Source organism: Syngnathus leptorhynchus, chromosome 13, assembly GCF_054491065.1.
Source record: "Syngnathus leptorhynchus isolate UIUO chromosome 13, UIUO_Slep, whole genome shotgun sequence".
Classification (NCBI taxonomy): Eukaryota; Metazoa; Chordata; class Actinopteri; order Syngnathiformes; family Syngnathidae; genus Syngnathus; species Syngnathus leptorhynchus.
The window spans coordinates 3,851,009-3,871,827 of record NC_141207.1 but is presented as its reverse complement, the minus strand read 5'-3'; the positions used below and the strand labels follow the sequence as shown (position 1 = coordinate 3,871,827).

At 38.9% G+C, this 20,819-nt stretch overlaps 3 protein-coding genes across 26 annotated transcripts in view; 2 read left to right on the top strand and 1 right to left on the bottom strand.

Annotated features, from left to right (window-relative positions):
• Positions 1-17,454, bottom strand: part of adgrl2a (adhesion G protein-coupled receptor L2a) — a 196,481-nt gene extending 179,027 nt beyond the window's left edge. For 19 of the 21 annotated variants that reach the window (XM_085928341.1, XM_085928340.1, XM_085928343.1 and 16 more), the window contains exons 1-3: positions 17,369-17,454; positions 17,070-17,289; positions 4,680-4,778 (exon numbers count right to left, since the gene is read on the bottom strand). The gene's annotated coding sequence lies outside the window, so the exon portion shown is untranslated. Of the gene's footprint in view, positions 1-4,679; positions 4,798-17,069; positions 17,290-17,368 lie in introns of those variants that run through there. The other 2 variants (XM_085928335.1, XM_085928336.1) reach the window with 2 other exon arrangements.
• vtg3 (vitellogenin 3, phosvitinless) lies at positions 233-9,406 on the top strand. The gene is made up of 28 exons (XM_085928358.1): positions 233-345; positions 462-482; positions 584-735; positions 1,519-1,770; positions 1,849-2,010; positions 2,114-2,262; positions 2,345-2,501; positions 2,591-2,748; positions 3,159-3,324; positions 3,412-3,537; positions 4,241-4,459; positions 4,653-4,870; positions 4,950-5,047; positions 5,123-5,247; positions 5,331-5,426; positions 5,507-5,620; positions 5,709-5,898; positions 6,004-6,091; positions 6,165-6,350; positions 7,254-7,395; positions 7,464-7,632; positions 7,720-7,829; positions 7,909-7,971; positions 8,130-8,336; positions 8,477-8,622; positions 8,731-8,869; positions 8,961-9,059; positions 9,149-9,406. The coding sequence occupies exons 1-27, from the start codon at positions 306-308 to the stop codon at positions 9,039-9,041; spliced, it is 3,774 nt and encodes a 1,257-aa protein (XP_085784484.1). The 5' UTR covers positions 233-305; the 3' UTR covers positions 9,042-9,059; positions 9,149-9,406.
• Positions 17,114-20,819, top strand: part of negr1 (neuronal growth regulator 1) — a 113,105-nt gene continuing 109,399 nt past the window's right edge. For 2 of the 4 annotated variants that reach the window (XM_085928361.1, XM_085928364.1), the window contains exon 1: positions 17,114-17,466. In XM_085928361.1, coding sequence (XP_085784487.1) covers positions 17,410-17,466 — 57 coding nt within the window. In that variant the 5' untranslated portion in view covers positions 17,114-17,409. The remainder of the gene's footprint in view (positions 17,467-20,819) is intronic. The other 2 variants (XM_085928363.1, XM_085928365.1) reach the window with 2 other exon arrangements.

Below are 20,819 nucleotides of genomic sequence, written 5' to 3'. Positions count from 1 at the left end.
GTTTTACACGACTGTAAATTACAACAATAATACACATACTAAATGATGTATGATGGTTATTTTTTATTTTTGCCTTTATTTATCTTCTACCTGCAGCTGTTGATGATTACCTGTCTTTGTCATGTCATTGTGACAATGTCAACGTGTTGACGCCAAGTCAATGTTGACTTTACATTGATGTTGACTGGCTAAAAAAACCCGAATGTGACCTGCCCACACAGGTCAACACAACCAGGTTGCCTAATCAAACACACTCAGCTATTTAAAAGGGTGATGTGAAATGTTTGCTTGCACCCACGTTGACCATGAGAGGGCTCGTCCTCTGTTGCCTTGTGGCCCTGGCCGGTAAGTAATTTGAATTAAAAAAATAATAAAAATAATGTGCTTTTGAAGAAATATTCATACAGGATGCTTCCCAATCAGGTTCTCTTGCTAACGTTGTCTTATTATATTTTTTGTAGCATGTGAAAGTGTCCGCTATGGTGAGTATTGCAGCATATTCCACAGGACTAAACTCCTTTTTTTCTAGTATTGTGTTTAAAATGAAATATTTTCACTTTTTGCTTTTAAAAACTGCTTCCAGATTTCAGCCTTAACCCCAAGAAAACCTATGAATATAAATATGAGGGACTGGTCAATTTTGGACTGGGCATGCCAAACATGGCTGAGTCTGGGGCCAAACTAACATGCAAGATTAAGATTGTCGGCGCATCTGCGCAGAGCTTCATCCTTCAGGTAAGCAGACACATGAAATATAAGAGAAATATCAAAAAGTTGTGAAGTTATGTGGCTGCAAAAAAAAAACATTTGAAAGCATCAGTGAGAATGCAATTATTCGAATGTGCCCACCCTATTCAAAAAGTGGTTCAACTTTCTGTTGCTCTATTTTTCATTTACTTTAAAATATGAATTTCATATTTAATACAGAGTTGTCACTCGTTGCACTTCATCTATTTATTCTAGTGCTTGTACTCATTAGGGTCATTGCGCAAGAGAAAAAAACTGTTTGGGATTTTCTTTCTTTCTTTCTTTCTTTCTTTCTTTCTTTCTTTCTTTCTTTCTTTCACTATCTACACACACCAAGTTGCAAGCTCCATTTTTATCCATCTATTACCTACTATTTATACATTATTGATTTAATATAATATAATGTCTGCTATGTACAGGAATATTTTTCAGAACCATGAAGAAGGTTATGTTTTAGTGCATTGCTCCTACAAAAGCACATCAGCCCATATGACAAATTGCTATAGTTTTGTGGCCTTGGGTGTTTGGCGCCCCACTGTTATGGATCCGTTGTTTTGTAATTTTGTCTATTGACTGCAGTCCACGGACATCCATCCATCTAAATAATGTTTTAGCCTGACTGAATAAAAGGTGACCCTAAATATTACAATCATAACCTGCTCTCCGTACACCAGCTTTTAATTGTTTTATCATGTGTCACTTTTTTAGAATATTTTTGTATGTTTAGCTGTCACTAGTCTTATGTAATTAATGTCTACTTTTTATTTAAAGATTTCAGACTTAGCCTTTGAGGAGTTTAATGGCTTCCCAGGGAAGGACAGCTTCATTGCTTCCCCTAAACTGACTCAGCGAATCGCGGCCCAACTTGTCAAACCTTTTATGTTTGACTTTGCCAGTGGGCATGTGGGCAACATCCACGCCTCAGCTGAAGTATCCGACACTGTTGTCAACATCGTTAGAGGCATACTCAGCTTCTTCCACATGACTGTCAAGAACTCACAGACGTTCTACGAACTCGAGGAGGTGAGATCACACGTTCTCTTCTGTATTCAAAATCCATTAGTCTCATTAGCGTTTCTAAAAATATGATTTGATTTTAAGGCTGGCATTCATGGCATGTGTAAGAGTAACTATGCCGTTGAAGAAAACAAGGAAACAAAGGACATGACCATCACTCAGGTTGTGGATGTCACTAACTGCAGAGCGAAGGCAGAACGCTACAGCGGAATGGCAACCGCTCTGCTTGACGATATTTCCAAAAAGGTCTTTTCGGGTGACATATGTGAAAACATTTCATCATAAATTGTACAGAAAGGTTTGTTACCTACCTATAAAACCTTATGATGTAATGTGTCCTCCATTCCAGAGAGGAGATTCTCTTGTTTCAACCATGCGATACGTTTACACAATCAAACCAACGATTGAAGGAGGCCTGATTTCAAGGGCTCATGGTTTGGAGCAGCAACACTTCAGTCCTTTCAATGTGAAAGGTGGAAGCTTCAAGATGAAAGCAACGTAAGACATGATTAAATCTTATATTCTCCTCACGGTTACCCTTGCTTGCAATACTAACAAGTTCAAACCGTCCATCCTGCAGAAAAGAATTAGTGTTGCTGGATGTGAGAGACAAGCCGTCTGCTGTTACCGGCACACATGGGCCAATGGAAAACAGGGGCAATATTATTTACAAGTTTGTCAAAGCAGGTGCACACCTTCCTATCCTCCTGCAGAAGTCGGATAATGCATTGTCAAAGGTAACCATCGTTTCTTGGTATCCTTCCATTCATATCAAATGTAACACACATAAGGTACTGAGGGACTCAAGCATTTTTTCTTTCTGCAGGCTGTTGAGTTGATCAAACATTTAGCTGAAGTCAATAACTACCAAATTGAGAGTGCAACAACTGAGGATGTGATGAAGTTGTATCAACTCCTACGATCGGTGCCTTATGAAGGATTAGAAGCTATGTGGAAGCAGTTTGCTGCCCATGATGAGTACAGGTCAAGTATCTGAACGTCATTAAGTGAGAAAGAAACTTACGGAACCTGTTAGTAATTTTTGCCAAATCCAAATGGGAAGGTAGTGATTGCATGGTGCATATTATATCCAAATCAGATCCACTTCAGCAGAATGAGTAAGGACTGAATGGTTAATCCTCATTCATGTCTTTAGTCTGACACTTCATCTGATTAAAAATGCATTATCGTGTCAGTTTTGATTAAAGAAAGGTTAATGCAAAAATCAGCTCTCCGTTAAAACGAAGGAAACCATTGACACTTTATATTTTATTAAAAGCAACCCCTGACCTTTATCTCTCTGGCATGATTTAATTTAATTAGTTTTAAGGATAATCTTAGACGTGATAGATTAGAAATACTTAATCAATTTCCTCTGGTTTTGCCCTCATTAGACGGTGGTTTTTGGACACGATTGTAGAAGTCAACGATGCCAGAATCCTTAAGTTCCTACAAAGGAGGTTCCAAGAACGAGACATAACCGTATCCGAGGCCGTTCAAACGCTCTTGCTGGCCTTCGATCATCTTGACGCTACTCCTGAACTGGTTGTGATGGCTAAAGTGAGGATGGAAAAAAGTGGCACAAGGCCGTTTGAACAAAGACAACTTTTTTTTTTCGAAGGTAATGTTGGTGTCTGTTCTTCTCAGAGCTTCCTGAACCTGCCCTACAGTAAATCCAACATCTTTATATGGCACACTGTGGCCCTTTCTTATGGCTCCCTGGTGTACAAGCACTGCACCTACTACACACCTTGCCCAGTATCTGCTGTTCAGGTAACAAAACCATCACACATACACTTTTGCATTGCAGTAGAATTTCAGATATACTTTTATTATTTGAAATTGTTATCTAGTTTTTATCAGTTGGGCTAACTTTTTTTTCCTTAAAAACGTTTTTCCAATCTTAAGCGTACGATGAACTTCCATTTATCACGGGGGATACATTTTAGACACACCGGTCCTAAAAGGAGAAACCGATTGGGGAAAAAAAAAAAGTTTTAATATATTTTTATGCCTCCCACAACTTCTAACACATTTATTATTAAAACACAATTTTAAAATATTCCTTACCACCTGTTCTCATTATTTTGCTATCAAGAAATGGGAGAAAATTATGTACCACTCTAATACTCACACATGGACCAAGTATGCTTGTTTCAAGCTGTTTAGTCATCACAGGAAGTTCAAGTTTCTTGTAATACTGACCGATACAACAAAAGAGAAATAACTATTGCATTTTGAAACACCAACGTTTTTAAAAACAAAAACATTTAATAACAAATGTTAACGAGCTTAACACTAACATACCGGATCATGTGAAACGCTTTTATAGGCGAATGGAAATTTGGGCAATTTGCAACTTGTGGCACAGACTCGCATTCAATTCACTGAAAAGGCTTTACTGAGTAGCTGTAAAAGTTCTACTGAAGATATAAAACTTATACTGACCATGACAAAGAATGTTTCCCTTCCCTAGCCACTGCTGGACTTGGCTCTGGACAGTCTAAAGAATAACAATGAGAAAAACATGGTTTTGGCTCTGAAAGCTCTGGGCAACGCGGGTCATCCAGGCAGCACTAAAACCATCATGCGGTTCCTCCCTGGAGTTTCTGCTAACCCAGTTGATCTCCCTCCTCGTGTGCTGAGTTCTGCTGTCCAGGCCTTGAGACTCATCGCTTCGCGAGACCCACACAGTGTAAGAATACAAGACATGGATGAGAATGACATGTGTGAAGGTTCTAAAATAGCAGAAGGATATGAATATACTCAATCATAAATACCGTATTGAATTATTGGCAAATAGGGTTTGCATGGAATGGTGAAAAAAAAATTATTTGGCTGAACCTGACACTTGAAGCTCATTATGATGAAAATATGCAACTTTTCAGGTCCAGGAAATCACAATGAGTCTTTACCTGCAAAAAGACCTTTGCGCTGAGTTGCGCATGTTAGCCTTGATGATCTTATTTGACACAAAGCCATCAATGGCGCTGGTGTCCACTGTGACTGCACATCTGCAGGAGGAGAAGAACCTTCATGTTATTAGTTTTACGTACTCCTATTTGAGAAGCATGGCCAGATCCAGAACTCCTGACAACACATTCCTGTGGGTATACTGATGAAAATAATCAAGGGCTTAAGATAGCAAGACCACTCATCTTTTTTTTTTTTGCTGTCTGCAAAAGGTCTACTGCTTGTAATGTAGCAGTGAAAATCCTGGCCCCAAAATATGGCCGCCTCACCTACCGCTTCAGCAAGGCATTGCGCTTGGACTGGTTTAATGGTACATTCACATACAGCAATATTGTTTGGCATTTTCTTTGAAGAGCCTGTTTGACTTTATACTTTCCCAATGCAGATGATTTACTTCTTGGCACAGCTGCAGAGTTCTTCATGCTAAGAAATGCAACAGAAATCATCCCAACTGAAATTATGATGAAAGGAAAACTGTATTTCATTGGTAGAATTATTCAGCTTTTGGAGGTACAGTATATTGAGATGTATTTAAATATTGATGTCGTCCAAAATGTCATGAAATGATACACGGAGGTGTTTCTCTTTTCAAGATGGGAGTACGTTCTGATGGAATAAAGCAAATCTTTGCCCCCATCATCCCTGAACTCAAAGGAGACCTTAGTGACTTGCAGATCATTTATCGGCAGGTAGGGACATTATTTCAACTCTTAATTTTAATTTGAGTGTAAATTGTGTCTCTGAAAATTATTATTGTGTAATTTTTCAGCTTCAAAACTTGGAAACCGGTGACAAACCCCTTCTTCATTTCTATTCTCGTGCTTCTGGACAAGAGTGGTTTTTTGCAGATATCAACAAGGAGCATATTCGCAATATCATGAATGTGAGACCATAAAGCACCATATATAAATATAATATATATAAAATAATCCCACTGTAGTGTGTACTAACTATTTAATTTGCACTTGCAGGCTGTGAATCCTTCTGCAGGCAAAAACAGCGCCGTGTGGACAGCCATTGAGAATTTACAGAAGGGAATTTCATGGCATCGAACAAAGGCCTTCTTAATCTTTGAGACTCGCTACTTCCAAGCTACCACTCTTGGCCTTCCAGTGGAGATCAGCAAATATTACCAGACTCTTAATGGCATCACTGTGAATGGTAACAACATCTTTTTTAATCCCAATTTAATGAAAACCTCTGGATTATATTTAAAACTACTTTTTGAGAATCAAATACTGTTGACATTCTTTTTGTTGTTTTTAGCAAAAGCTGCAATAAATCCACCACTGACTGATCACCTTGGCCAACTCTTGACCTCAGAAATTTCACTGGAGACTGATGGCTTTATTGGGTAAATGATATGTTAAACGATGTTTGAAAAAAGTTTATATCATTTCAATTGAATTAAACTTTCTTTTTAACAGTTGCACAAAGGATATTTGGCTGTCCTACGGTATCAACACAGAGCTTTTCCACAGCGGGGTTGAGTTTAAGAGCAAAATACCATATTCCATTCCATGGAAGTTATCTGCCAAGCTTAACATCAGAGAAAGAAAATTTGAACTTGACATCCCTTTAAGCAAAAAGGATGTTGAACTCATCTCAGTCAGGTATGATTTGGGGGGGTCGTCGACAATGTAAAAGTAAAAAAAAAATAGTTCTCTACACACACTGATCTTTTATTCTGAACAAGAGATGCTTTGTGAAATCATTATCTTTTATTCATACACTCTGTACATCATGTGTTTACAATCTCAAAAAGCCCCTCAAGAAGTGAAACATTTTGATTCCCTTGAATAAGTATGTTTGGGGCTTTCTTTCCTCATCCTTGTACTGACCTGCCTATAGAACAACTCTGTAAAAAAAGAAACAAACCCTTGAACAGGTTTCATTACACCATCGAGATTACCAAATATATTTTGCTCCAAGGGTCGGCAGTCAGACTATTTTTCACAGGGGCTATGGGGAGTAATGACCACAACAACATCTAACTGGTCCAAAGTGGCATCAACAATCTAATTAGCGAAATATCCTGCATGCGGGAATTTGTGGTCCCTCACTGATTAATTGTTTGTTTGGTGGCCATTCAACAGGCCAAGGTGTGTGTAAATGGTTTGGGTTGGCGCTAACATTGTGCCACAGCTGCTCGTTGAAATGATTTGGCTGTTTTCTTTTCTTTCAAACCTTTGAGTGGTTCAGTTAAAAAAAAAAGTTAGAAATTTAAGTATGGTGTGTTTATATGCCAAAATTGATATTAAATGAAAAACTTTTTTTCTTTGACAATCATGCTGAATATGAAGACTCATAACTCCCATCAATGTTACCTGGGTCAGTGTGGAATCCATAATGACTCTACTTGGCATTATTGTTTTATGCATCATTAGATTTATAGTATTGAGGCAGTTTCCAGCTAACAGGGCAATAAGTGATTTGCTGTGTCAGGGTATGGAAAAAACCACAATACACACACAAAAATGAGCATTTGTCTTGTTTTTTCTTTTCCTGACAAATAGCTCTGATGTATACGTAGTCTCCAGGAACATCGAAACACCAGCTTTGCCTAAAATAACCCCCATGATGCCCAAAGCTATTGACTCAAATGACAAACCTGTCAGAAAGGACCCAACAGTTGCGAAGATTGAAAACGAAGGAGAGGTATAATCAACTTCATAGGAAGAATGAATTACAAACCATCAAAGTTCAATGTTTTTCTACTCAAACAGCTGCAGAAACCCAACAACTGGCATCCAAGGGACAAATGGTGCACACAGAATAATATTTATGGATCAATTTTGTGCGTTGAATCTGAGTTGAGACGAGCATATTACCATGAGGAGTATCCCTTGTACTACCTGTTGGGATACACCAATGTGGCACTCAAAGCAGTCCCAGGTATGTTCCACGACTCAGAAACATGAAATATGTATGTTAAAAGCTATCGCCCAAAGTCACTAACAGAGTAGTATCTTTTTTTCCAAGTCCAGACAAACAAACCTGTTGAGAAGATCCGATTTGAGGTCAATGCTGATCTGAGCCAACACCCTAGCAATACCCAAGAACTCCTTGAGAGTCTAAGGAAGATCTCAAAGGTCTCAAGCTAAGTTGACAAATTTATTCTGCTACATTTTATATTTCAGTCATTAAAATGATTATGCAATTTGTTTACAGACTACCCCAGGAGGGTCTTCAGAGCCAGTCGAAGCAGAACTTAATCTGAGCTCTCCTGGCAAGGTAATGGGAATGGAAAGCACACAAACCCTTGAGCGCTTCCAAATTATGATCTCACCTGACATCATGAATTTGATAAAGTTTGTCTTGGGATCATTATCCATGATACCTCCAATTCCTGATCAATACTCTGTCCAACATTCTTGTTTTTGCTTCACCAGGTCTTCAACTCCACACCTGAAGCAATTTTCAACGTCAAAGCTCTTGCATTGAGTGGGAACCAAAAACCTGAAGGTTATGAAACAGCTGTGTACTACACACCAATGACCAACCTAAGGAACACCCAAGTCATTGTGTCGGAGGTGGGAGACAATACCAACTGGAAAATGTGTATGGATACTGTGCTGGATGGCCGTGCAGAAGCAAAGGTAGACCTCAAACACACACACAATATCATCCATTTTATATGTCGCTGATCCTTTTAAGTGTAATGTGTCTTGTGTCGGTATTTGGCGCGACAGTTAAATGTCATGTGTCAAACTTGGCTGATGCCTCGTGTTTGGTGCAGGCAAACCTTAGATGGGGAGCTGAATGTCAGTCCTTTGAAATGTTATTGAGTGCCAACACTTCACGTCTGCCTGGTTCCAAGCCAACGCTAAGGGCCAAAGTCCACTGGACCAGAATTCCAGAAACCATGTCAGAGTTCTTCACTGGGTGAGAAGACAAGCAAATAATAAGACTCTTCACTCGCTAAATGTTGTTTTTCTTAAATTACATTCATCAAACTAACTGGTTAGTAAAAGTGCTCTTTACACTTTTTAGGATTAAGACCTATATCCCAGGCATGGCTTTCCTTCTTGGATTCAACCAGAGGTTTGAGAGTAATCCGAAGCAGGAACTTTCTGCCTCAGTTGTTGCTGCCTCGTCAGACAGCATCGACGTGAGGCTTCGGATCCCAGAGGTGCATACTTCAGCAAACCTTTAACATTCTTACCTCGTGTTAAACTATCATATTCACACAGATTTGTCATTTCCTTTGTTTTTTTCATTAGTATACAGTCTACCGCCAGTCTATCCCAGTTCCTCTGCCACGTGGCAGTCTTCAGGAACTCCAATACAACACAACAATGTAGAGGCATGGGTCAAATCAAGTGAGAACTTACAGCAATTAACTATTTGCTGTTTCAAGAACAGAGGATCAGAGGTTTTAAAAGTGTGCCATTTGTCTTTATCCCTGCAGAGAGCGAGACAAGGAACATTCCAAATGGAAGCGGAAGACACAACTCCCACATTTTTCACCATAGTGATAAAAGGCAGCATCATAAATGATGTGTCAGCAATCCTTAAGACGATGTCGATGTCTAAACAACCATCTCTAAAGCAACGTTCCTTTCGTCTGTCTCTAAGCCTTTGATGCTCATCCTCACATAATTCAAATATCCTGCAACCATCATGTTCAGATTACTTGTCCAATATATATGATAAAAATAAACCCAAAGTTCAGTACTGATGTAAAAGAACCAGTAGTTTCCGTGGTTTCTTTTTACTATACATAAATATAAGAGGTGAAGTGCTAATTGACTTTGGCCTTCTAGTACTTTAAATGATTGAAAATAGGTGAATAGGATGATAACCTCCATTTATTGAAAGCTAAAGAGATTCACAAGGTCTGGGTGACCTGCTCTATTTGATAACCCAGTGGTACAGTTTGCAGATACCACAATACAATGTCACCATCCATGTGAATAATGTTGGGCGCTGTGCCTTGTGGGAAAACAACTAATTGCATATTTTATAACCATTCCCCCCCCAAAAAACCATTCACTGGCTGTATATACAAATTATATAAATAATAAGAAGAAATGTAACCTAACGTGACATTTTATGACAGGACCATTTCTTTTTCATTTAATTGTACTGTAACGTGCTATTCGACTGAATAGAGTCATATTAACACTTTAATAATTCCTTATATGAATCCAAATTCTATTTATAATTTGAGTTGTGTCATTAGAAATGTGTAAAACATCACTTTACTGTGAAAGTCACATCTGTATCTTAAAATTCAGCACAGAAAAGAAAAATGACTATGAAACATTTATCGCACAATATAAAATGACCGATACATTGAACGCCTTGCATAATTCAAATTGCAGTTCCGAGTGTGTATCATACAATTATGCAGGATTCACAGTCTTTTTGTACAATAATAACGACCATGACGACAAATACTATTACCGGTGATAATTAGTGGCTCCTTTTAAACAAGGACTGGCTGTCCTTATAACGTATGGCACCGCATCTCTTGCCTGCACTGATTTAGCCAGATGGTGTTCGACTTTAGAGAGTCGACATTGCAAGATGAGCACAATTCTAATGGTGTCATTACGTTTCATTGAAATCTCTGATATGCCTTGTGCTGTCAAGAGACACTCGACTGTTTGAATTCAAATATGTCAAAAATCACGATCCGCGTGTCCTCTCCACACTGACCTTGCACTCACATGTCATTAAGTTAAGTGGGCTCAACTAGTAAAAAAAAAAAAAAACAAAAAAAAAAAAACATGACCATGAATGACCGATCAGGTCATTTGGACAATGAGCGATCAACACTTCCCACCTCCTTTGCTTGCAGTGGAGAGAGGGTGATGAGCCTCATTAGGCAGCTTATATAGCCATCAGAGGGGAGCTGACAACAATGGCTGCAGATATACTGTAGTCGTACTGATGTGTGTTTGTGCAATGAGGTCATTAAGGCTAGATTTTCACTTCATGGTGTTACAATAACAAATGTTCTTCTTTGTGCTCCCAAATTACCAAATTTATTCTATGGAATGGCAGCGTAAAGAGATTAAAATGCATGGACTCGGATGCCCTCAAGACTCTTCCTAATGTGGATAGTAATAGGAGATGTTTTGGATTAGCTGCCCATATACGTATAGTATATACATATACACATATACGTATATGGGCCTATGTATATTAGGCCCTATATGTACATAAATACTCTATTACGGGCAACAATATCTGCTCGGCTACAATACATTAGCAAAGAAGTTGAATGTGCTTTTGGGGCAAGCAAATTATCTTCACGTGAAAAGAATCAAACGACATGCTAACGTAAATCAATGTTTTCATCATCCTGGAATTGCATCAGCATGGCATTTTGCTATTTGGCATCCTCATGACTCAATTGTTCAGCAGCTGGACTGAATCCATGTTTTCTTGCTTTCTCAAGATAACTAAACCGAACAACAAGATTATTCATTTGATTTTAGTCAGGACTGTTCAGTTCAGTTGGATATGGTTTTATTTTTAATATGTTAATCTATTTTTAAAATCTGAGACACCACACATGATGGGATTTTGTTTTTAGATGAGGGGCATGTTAACATTGTCACCTGTACATGATGCTGTTCAAAAACTCATGAAAAACCTGCCCGATTTTTGCAGATAGTCATCATAAAATCTCAAAGGACATTTTATTGCTATTATTTTATTGGCTGCAAAATAAAATGTTTGTGTTGGGCACTAGAGGACAGTATTTACCAGATATGAAAATATGCCTGGAAGCAGTGTGAAGTTCACAGAGAGGCCTGTGCTGTATATATTGACACACTGTGGGGAAAAATAAATGCATGTTTTGGTCCTCATGCAACTCTCTACCGTGTGGAAGAGGGGACACAACATATAAAATCAAAAACAACACTTGGCAGATGAGTGCTGCAGCGAATGATCCATATAGTGTTGTGCCATGAAAAACATCATGAGCTCACGTAATTGCGTGAGTTGATGTGAAAAAAGCATCGGTTGCATTTCAAGGGAAAAGTGGACATGATTGTCAGCAGCTCAGAGGAGCTCAAAATATGACATCATGCCTGCAGCTGTCAAAATTCACCCAATATCACACCATGGAAACCTGTGAAAATACACTTCTTATACTCATCATTGACAAGCAGGTAAAATATGGTTGGTATCTGTCACCTGTGCTTTATGTTATAGTACAACAGTGTGATTTTTTTTTTCTTCATATCCTAAAAAGTAAGATTAACCAATGGATGATTTTCAAGGTAAATTTATGAAATTCCCAATCATCCCATCCAAAGGTTTAGTAAGCCCTTTAAGGGGTCACTGGGAGCTCCATGGTGCATAACCCAGTTGACAATCACATGGAAAACACACTCTCTTATACTCACTGTTCACGTTGATCATCAGTGTGGGAATTGAACTCACGCCTTTTGCACCAAAATCACTATATCAACTCCATCCATCCATCCATCCATCCATCCATCCATCCATCCATCCATCCATCCATCCATCCATCCATCCATCCATCCATCCATCCATCCATCCATCCATCCATCCATCCATCCATCCATTTGTGGGAATTACTATGTTTATTATTAAAATATATTCTGGATTTAACACATTGATGAAACAACTCTTATTGCTTTAAGACTCTGCTGTAAAATATGTTTCCATGTTCGCCACACATTTTTCCAAGATAAACTCAATGCACTGAGTCAATCTAAATCACTTGCACTCAATTGGAATATAATCTTTAGTCCATGAGGGGGCACTGTTCATCCTAGCAGTGACGTAAGACTTATGTTGAAGGGTCTTAGTTATTTATACAGCTTGTGAAAAATGAATGTGGTCTTGCTCGGATCATTGGAATGCTTCTGTTACACTTGACCCGGAAATTCACCTACCCCACAACAAAATGAATCTCATGACGCTGACTGATGATGATGTCAAACTCCACACAATGCGCTCAGCATGTGTCAGGGTACCATTTTTTTAATGTTATATGACCACCTCATAATGATTATTCTCCTGTTGCCTGGACTGAAAACAATTCAACATGCTTTTCAGTTTTACAGAGCTGAAACACAAGCAAACTATCCATATTTCTTAGTTTACTAATAATCTTTCACTGACGGATTCTTCTGTTTCCTTTCTGCGGGAACAGAATGTCAAATCAAAGACCTTTTTGAAAAAAAACAGCTAAGTTCTTTTAAGTGTTACTGGCCAAGGATATAGCAATTCTTGAAGTGTAGTCTTAAAGTCTCAGTATCATCCTCAAAAGAGGGCATCTGAACCTCCCAGCTTGTGAAATTCAGTCGCCATGGCAACCACATCGTTTATCAAGATTGCATGCTCTAAAGAAAGGCTACTAATGTTTTGGACACACACTCAACTTAGCACGACTCCCAAGCACATACACACAGCAACAAAAAGCAAGGACACTACGACAAAACACAAAAGCTAAAATGTTTTAAATACATTGTAAGGTGTGGTCTGACTGGGCTTTTTTGTCTTGGCTTTAACAGAGCATCAGAGTAATCAGTGATCAAATATGCAGTTCGACAAAACACACACACACACATCGAAAAGTGGTAAGCAGGTGGCAGGTAATTAGAGATTAGCTGCATGACTGGTGGCTTGTAGGTCTGATGGAGAATTTGCACTTTGTAAGTAATGTGGCAAATAAACCACGTGGCAGCTCACAGCAAAAACATGTTAACATGTAAAGCATATCCTAGCAGTGTTTATGACAAATTGGGAAATAAAAGCAATAGATGCCTCCCAAAGATGTCTGTTTCAAATCTGACATTGTTGCTGTTGGGTATATAATTATGTGGAGTGAAGTGATTTTGCAAAAACGACATCAAATACTATGTGCCTATGTGACGACAATCATGTACGACAACCACCTCTTCTTGGGTTTTTATCAATCAGAAGCAATATTAATAACATGATTGGAATTTATGGCAGGTCTCTCGAGAGACGTGACGGAAATTTGCTGAACTACTTACTGTATATGATGCATGTTCAACTAAATACTACGAACTGTTGGATGGGATGCATTTTGGTTTACCAGACACTGTATTTTCAAGCTTTTTGCTGACTCGGCTATACAGGCATTTTAAGTTTATCCACACAGTATAAGGCTGAGGCAGTGCATTCACGAGACTTCTTTCATATTGCCTGCTGACGCCAACAGAAACACAATCATTCTGAATGTCACTGTGGGCATTGCTTGTTGTATATATTTGCTCATTTCAGCTCCCATCCCAAATAAAGGCTCAATGCGTGATAGTTTGATCATCTTTCTGGCATATCTGTGCTTGAGAAAGACGAAAAAGACAAGGCTTCCGAGAAGAGAACAAATGACACTTTATTGGAATGAAGGTTTTGTTTTTTGTTTGCAGAAGCTGAAAGAAACCCATGCAAGCATGGGAAATAAATGCAACATCCAAACAGGAATACCTAAGATGAGATTTGAACTCTAAACCCCAGAACTGTGGAGCAGACATGCCACCCATTATTTACAGTGCAACCCAAAGCGTCAACGATTTTTATCGAATCCAATTAAGACTCACTCAATACGTTACTGGACATCTAACGGGCAGTTTGGCCCGAGCAAATTCTTTGCCACCAACTTTGCTGCCACATAGAGTTAGGGAAACTCTCTTGGCTTAAGTGACAGTTTGAGCTACCCTGCTGCCCGTTGCTAGGCAACCAACCCCGCCTTCCTGATGGAGCTTCGTGGAAAGCCGCTGTCTTATCTCAGCAGTCTTGCCACCTCAAAAGGAGTGGAGTGCTACTCTGCTCTCACGAGGAAGAAGAACTGGTATTTCTTACAGCATATAAAGGCTCAGGAAAAGGAGGTTGACTTTTTTTTTTTTTTTAGCACAGTGCATAGTAAAGCCACCAACTTTCCAGTCAGTCGGCTTAGACTTGATTTGACAAACGTGACAAGAATGATATATCAGTAGTCGTAATTGCTTCATTCTTTTGAATTGGAATTAAATATTTTTATTGTCCTGTATGCACGCTTCCTGTGTTTTAATAGAGCATCCGTGCTTCAAAGCACTTTTCATTTGTTGTGACATCACGTCAACATCATTGGATACACTGTTAATGAGAAACGTCATCCTAAATTAGCATGTCAACAAAATTTCTAATTGAGAGCACTTCTATTTTGCAGCTAGCAAACATTTTTAGACACGCTCAAAGACCAGCCCGGTGGGTTTTGACATGTTTCTCCGCAGATTTGCCGTCATGTCTCCCTGTGACGCGGAATGATTAAAGTCGCAGCAAAGCAACACTTGGTGTGACAAGCCTACTGCAGCAACTCACACATAGTGTGACACACAGATTTCTACTGATAACACACTATTCATGATTCATGTCATAACTTGGCATGACAACCATATTAAACTTTACACTTTTACGGCAATGAGTTGTTCGTTGTTTCCAGACAGATTGAACAGCCTTGGAACGAGCCCACCCCTTAAAAAAAACGGGCTGCACAAATCAGTACAGTTAACATGAATACACCGACATTTTAGTGTAAAAACATAACGTTGATATATCACACATTTTTGCTGTCTGGCAATGAGAGATTTGCAGATGCCCGATCGATCCATTTTCTGAAGAACTTATTCTGGTCAGTATGAACCTTCCTGCTTTTAAAGACACCGATGCAAAACACTCAACCACATGTCCTTCACATAGCTGAAAATGAACAAAAGCATTTTTTTTTTAATCAACACATCGCACACTGTATTTGCTTAATTTTTTTGTACAAGATGTTCGAATAAAATCACCTATTTAATAATCTTAGCTTTTACACTTACTGACATTGTCTCTATGGGCCTAAAGACTGAACAGATGAAGCTTTTTAAAAGGAGTCTATGGACAGTCTGCTGGGAATAGTGAGAGGGAAGAAGAGCTTTGACTTTGCTTCTTTAATACACATTAAATGTATACCAAACTGCTGTTAAAGTTTGATAGCCTCAATAATGAAATTGAACCTATCCAGTAAAGGATGAACTACAGCAGTTTTATGCATTTCACAACCCAATTAAGGAATTGACTTCAAAGAGTGCGATTTTGATCCAAACCATCTATCTATTTTCCATACTGCGTGTCCTCATTCGGGTCACGGGTGAGCTCGAACATATCGTCAGTCTGACTTTGAGAGAGAGACGTACAGGAAAGCAAGACAGGAGTAAAGAAACTGCAAAGAACATATATGTTTATTTTCCAAAGTAAAACTAGAAGGAAAACAAGTCCTGTTCCAAATGTCACACACTATTTTCGTCAGTCTGAGGACTGACAATTACTACTTTCCTCATTGTCTAGGCCTGTTAGTCAAACTAATGTATACTGTAGCATAAAAGGGGCACACTATATGTTACAACCTGCACTAGCAGATTCTCAAACTCTGGCCATACTGACGCCACCTGAAATTTAATGCAAAAACAAGTGAGCAAGTTCAGCTAGTATATTTCCAAGCAAAATATGTGTACAAGGCACAAGCACCCTTGCACTCTACGGACATGGCTGACATGATGCAACAAACTCGGTTCATCTGTACGTACATTGCTTATTGGATGCAATCCTATAAAATTCCCATGCCCAGAACATGCAATTATAACTGAAACACATGTTTTCCAGTCACATATGTAACACTGCATAAAACAGTTCAAAGGCTAGCCCTCAAGCTGTGAAACCTCAATGCGCAGCGTGTCTCAGACAGTACGTCTAATAAGGGCCGTATTGAGTTTTTTTTTTTCTTAAATGAGCTTGTCTTTGTGGCCGCTGAGGTAAAGTAAGACAGGAGGAATTAGGAATAGATTAGAGAGATTGCATGCATGTGTTGGGGCTTTGGAAATATTTTGTTCAATTTAATTTTCCCTCAAATGGTAATATATTAAACTCCTTTGTGTAAAAGTACTTCCACATGAATTTAAAAAATGCTTTCTTAAAGAGATGACCTATTTTTAGAGGCTGTTTGATAAAGTGAGACTTCACAATATCAGAAAAATATTAATTCATGAGGCAGTAAATAGATAAAAAGCTTAAGCCAAAAGAGGAATCTCATTTAGGGCTTGTCGGTTGCTTTGAAAAGATGCACATTTAAAGCCAGGAGCAGATTGTGTTGTCTTCACCTTTGCACTGTTGTTCAACTTCTTCCCCTCAAGGGATGGCAAAGTTGAGGTCAAAAAAATAAATTGACCGCTTCTTTTTAAACCATGCAAAATTTACATCTCTTCAAAATCTATTTATTTCGATTGGATTTATCATGACTTCAAAATGATTTGTGCAGATTATTTTGTTCAGACAATAAAATGAATTGCAGTTGTTACCTGTTGCTGCAATCTTCTGCAGACGTCATTTATCAAATGGCCGATCTTTGGAGAAGCAATCCCAGGTGTGCAATAGGGTGTACGCCCCTTCGACTTGTTGATAGTCCCGCTTGTTCGCTTCCTGATCACCTCGTCGGACTTTGACAGGTCCGCCGAGGCGGTCAAGTCAAGTTTATTTGGAGAGCCCGAAATCACAAGAAAGTCTCAAAGGGCTGCACATCTACAAAAGAAATTCACAATTATTCTCAAACATCCCCTGATCTTAAACTCCCGGGAGTGCAAGGAAAAAAAAAACCTACTCGGTAAAAAATGAGAAATGGATAAATGACACGCTTGCAGCATGTCGGATGACGTCTCTGAGGAAACCTGCAGCAGCAGTCGGAACTGTCAGCAACAGGTAACTGCAAGTTTTTTTTTTTTTTATTGTCTGCACAAAAGAATATGCACATATCTTCAAAATCTATTTTCCATAATTATAGTCATCTTGTATCCACCATCCCTTTCTTCTTTCCAAATATATATTCCCGACCAATTCATGGAGGTTAATTTTAAGAACCTCCTGGCTTTGATGTGATATTTTTTTCCCCATTTATGACGCAACATGCGCAGCCCTTAAAATGTGAACCGATTTCATGCAGGAAATATGTTGGAGGGGGCAGGGAAAATGTGATTATTTCAGCCCACTTTGGAGTTCCACTGTGAGGCATCGAGTACTGCTTGTGGGCCAAATAGAATATGAGAGGGGCAAAAAAAAAAAAAAAAAAAACGAGAGGGAAGCAGCCAGTGATTTATAATATAATTCAAGATGTATTGATTTCAAGGATTACACACTTGATAATGAAATATTGTCATATGAATTAAATTCATGTGTGTAGGAATAGTTTTTTTTTAATATAACTTGTACATGATGTTGGAGTGCAACTATGCCAATAAGTGCATTTGTACCATTTTTACATAAATAAAATGTATTTTCTATTTTTGCCATTTAAAGTCCACTTGCATTGATGTCATGCAGTGCAGTATTGAGAGCTATCTAAAAGCACTTCACTGGATTTGGAGTGGAAAAATACTGCTAAGTATTCTGTGGCCTTCTGTGCTCTTGTCTTATTTTTTAAGCACTGGACAAAAACAAGTCAATGTAATGAAACCTATCAGTGTCATCTCATCATTGTCAAGTACAGCACATCAATTTTGAACCAGCATGGATATTATTGCTAGCACAACACGAGTGTGTCCCGGCTGGTTCACGTTTATCGCAGATCCTAAAAGTAGGAGAGTCGAAGGTCACCGCGGTGCTGTGCTTCGATTCTCCCTATTACAAGCCAGTGTACTATCAAAACGATTTTTGGAGCTGTTATTTTAAGGTCAAATTATTACACACTGTTGCCCAAGGCCTCACTATAAAAAGTTTACTCTGCTGGTCATTACTTGCATGACCTTGATTCTGGAGAGATTTGCAGCTACCCAACCTCCTCGCCGCCAAGGGAAGAGAAAATCAGCTTATGACATGTAGTGTGCAGTACATGTCATGCCCTTCATTTTCTTTCATCCGTGTTTGGTATTTGGGAGGGTATCGCTCAATTATTGCAATCATCTTCCATTTTAAATGTGACAATTGCTAAAGGTCTCAAACAGTTCCCTCCATCCCCTCCAAAGCCTCCAACTGTTCTTTCCATCTGCCGTGTCATGGTCTTGCTTCACCAACCCACAGGAGGAATATATAAATACCGGGAGTGGCACAGAGCACCACATACAAAGGTTAGGTTTTAAAGATGGTGAGGTTAAAATGGCCTGACAAGAGCTTTGAGGACCACCTGGTTCTGTGTGAGTTCAGGTTTTTATGAACCAAATGACGACAAAGCATCTGCTGTGGTCGGATACTGAAAAGCTACAATACGACCTAGTTACCGTCAGAAGCCTAAAATCAATTTCGAATTGTATCCATTCTGCAAAATGACACAGATTTCTTGATCTTTTCTCATTACTGTGCTGACTGTGGCTGGCATGTAGGCAGTTATCAAGTTCTATCAGAACTGCCCCAGAGACAACTAGCATGACACTTGCACATCAATATTCAGTGTTAATATTGACATCATAGTCAGTGTTTTAGACATACAAATAAAACCATCCATGTGTGTAAGCATAGCAGGACTTGCTAAAAGTCTGACAGGGCTCTCTCAAGCAGAGGGTGCCGTGTTTTAGGGCAATGTCCTCTTGCCTCTTGAGGCTTGTCAGTCACACATCTTTTTTTTTCTTAGTGTGCCCTGCTACACCATTTTTCTCCGGTTTTACAAGGCTTTTCTCCAGTCTTCCTCCAGTGAGGATGTCGCCATCCGTTCAAGTCAAGTGCACCCCGTACTGACCTGGATTGAGAGCAGAGCGCCCGGCAATGTGACCAAAGTAGAATGAATTCAGCACAGCAAAGCCTTGTCATGCTCCATAGCCTCACAAAATTCTCACAGGAGCACAATCACTTCTTTGCCGACCATTAGGTTTTCCTCTATAGTGATAGAAAGACGTGGCATTAAATACGTTAAATGTATGACTTCTGAAAGGATTTTGCCAAAGAGGATTTATTGGGATTGGTAATTGTTGTATAGCTGGGGCGTTCAGAAAGCTTAAGAGGGGCAGGTGCTCAAATATAAAAGGGGGCAGATGGAAGAAGAGCTAGAAATACTCTACAACATACACTGCCGTTCAAAACCGACAATTTAGTGTTTTCCATGAAAACTAATTAATTGCACAAGGATTTTCAAAGGTTTTCAGATCATCCATTAGCTTTCTAACGCAATTAGCAAACACAATGGACCATTAGAACACCGGAGGGATGGTTACTGGAGATGGGCCTTTATACACCCATGTTGATGCATTAAACATGCATTAAACACCAGACATTTGCAACTAGAATAATCATTTACCACATTAATAATGAATATTGTCTATTCCTGATTAGTTTAATGTTATCCTCATTGAAAAACATAGCGATTTAATTTTAAAAATAAGGAGATTTCTAAGTAACCCAAGACTTTTGATCGCTAGTGTACTTGACAATATAATTCATTGTATAGTACTTTGTAAACAGCTGAAATGATGTTTTTGAGAGTAACACGCCAGAGGATATGTGTACGGGAGCCCCTGACTTGATAGGAGGAAAAACAATTCAACGTGGCCGCCATGCAGACATACCGTGCATACAAATGCTCATTTGTGGCCCTGAAATATTAGTTTGTGGCTACAAATAAGCTATGGATGAAATACACATTTGTGACCTCAAAATACGGTAGCTATGACTCACTACTAGATAGTTGGGTACACAAATCAAGAGCTCCCAAGAAACGATGAGGTCAATGCTGCTACTTTGTGTGTTCTATTGTGGAGAAATGGTAAAGGAGATGCTTGCAGTATATTAAATTTTTACCCTCTGGGTAAGTTTCTTGGGAAAAAAAACAAATGTAACTATAAATAGTAATTTGTTATACTGAAATCTTTGTGAAACTGCCAACTATTGATTACATACTCATACCAATTGGTGTGGCAGCATTGTTGGAAAGTCATTAGGTGTGAGTGTCCTGAGGTGATTTGGATGAGTGTCTGAGCTCCAAAAAATGTTGGCGTGCATTCAGCTAGAGAATCGAATGTTTGGCCAACGGCTTCAGCCCACACCATCCAGTGGATAAATACATAAACACAGTAACATGACCTTCCTTATTTTTCTAACAACCTCATTGCTATTTTGGGGAGATGCTTGTT

What these genes read in the sequence shown, in the direction of transcription:
- vtg3 (XM_085928358.1), top strand. Translation starts at nt 306, where the DNA reads ATGAGAGGGCTCGTCCTCTGTTGCCTTGTGGCCCTGGCCG. An exon ending in CGCAGAGCTTCATCCTTCAG is followed by an intron (nt 736 to 1,518) that starts GTAAGCAGACAC and finishes TTTTATTTAAAG; the next exon opens with ATTTCAGACTTAGCCTTTGA. An exon ending in TGCAGATCATTTATCGGCAG is followed by an intron (nt 5,427 to 5,506) that starts GTAGGGACATTA and finishes GTAATTTTTCAG; the next exon opens with CTTCAAAACTTGGAAACCGG.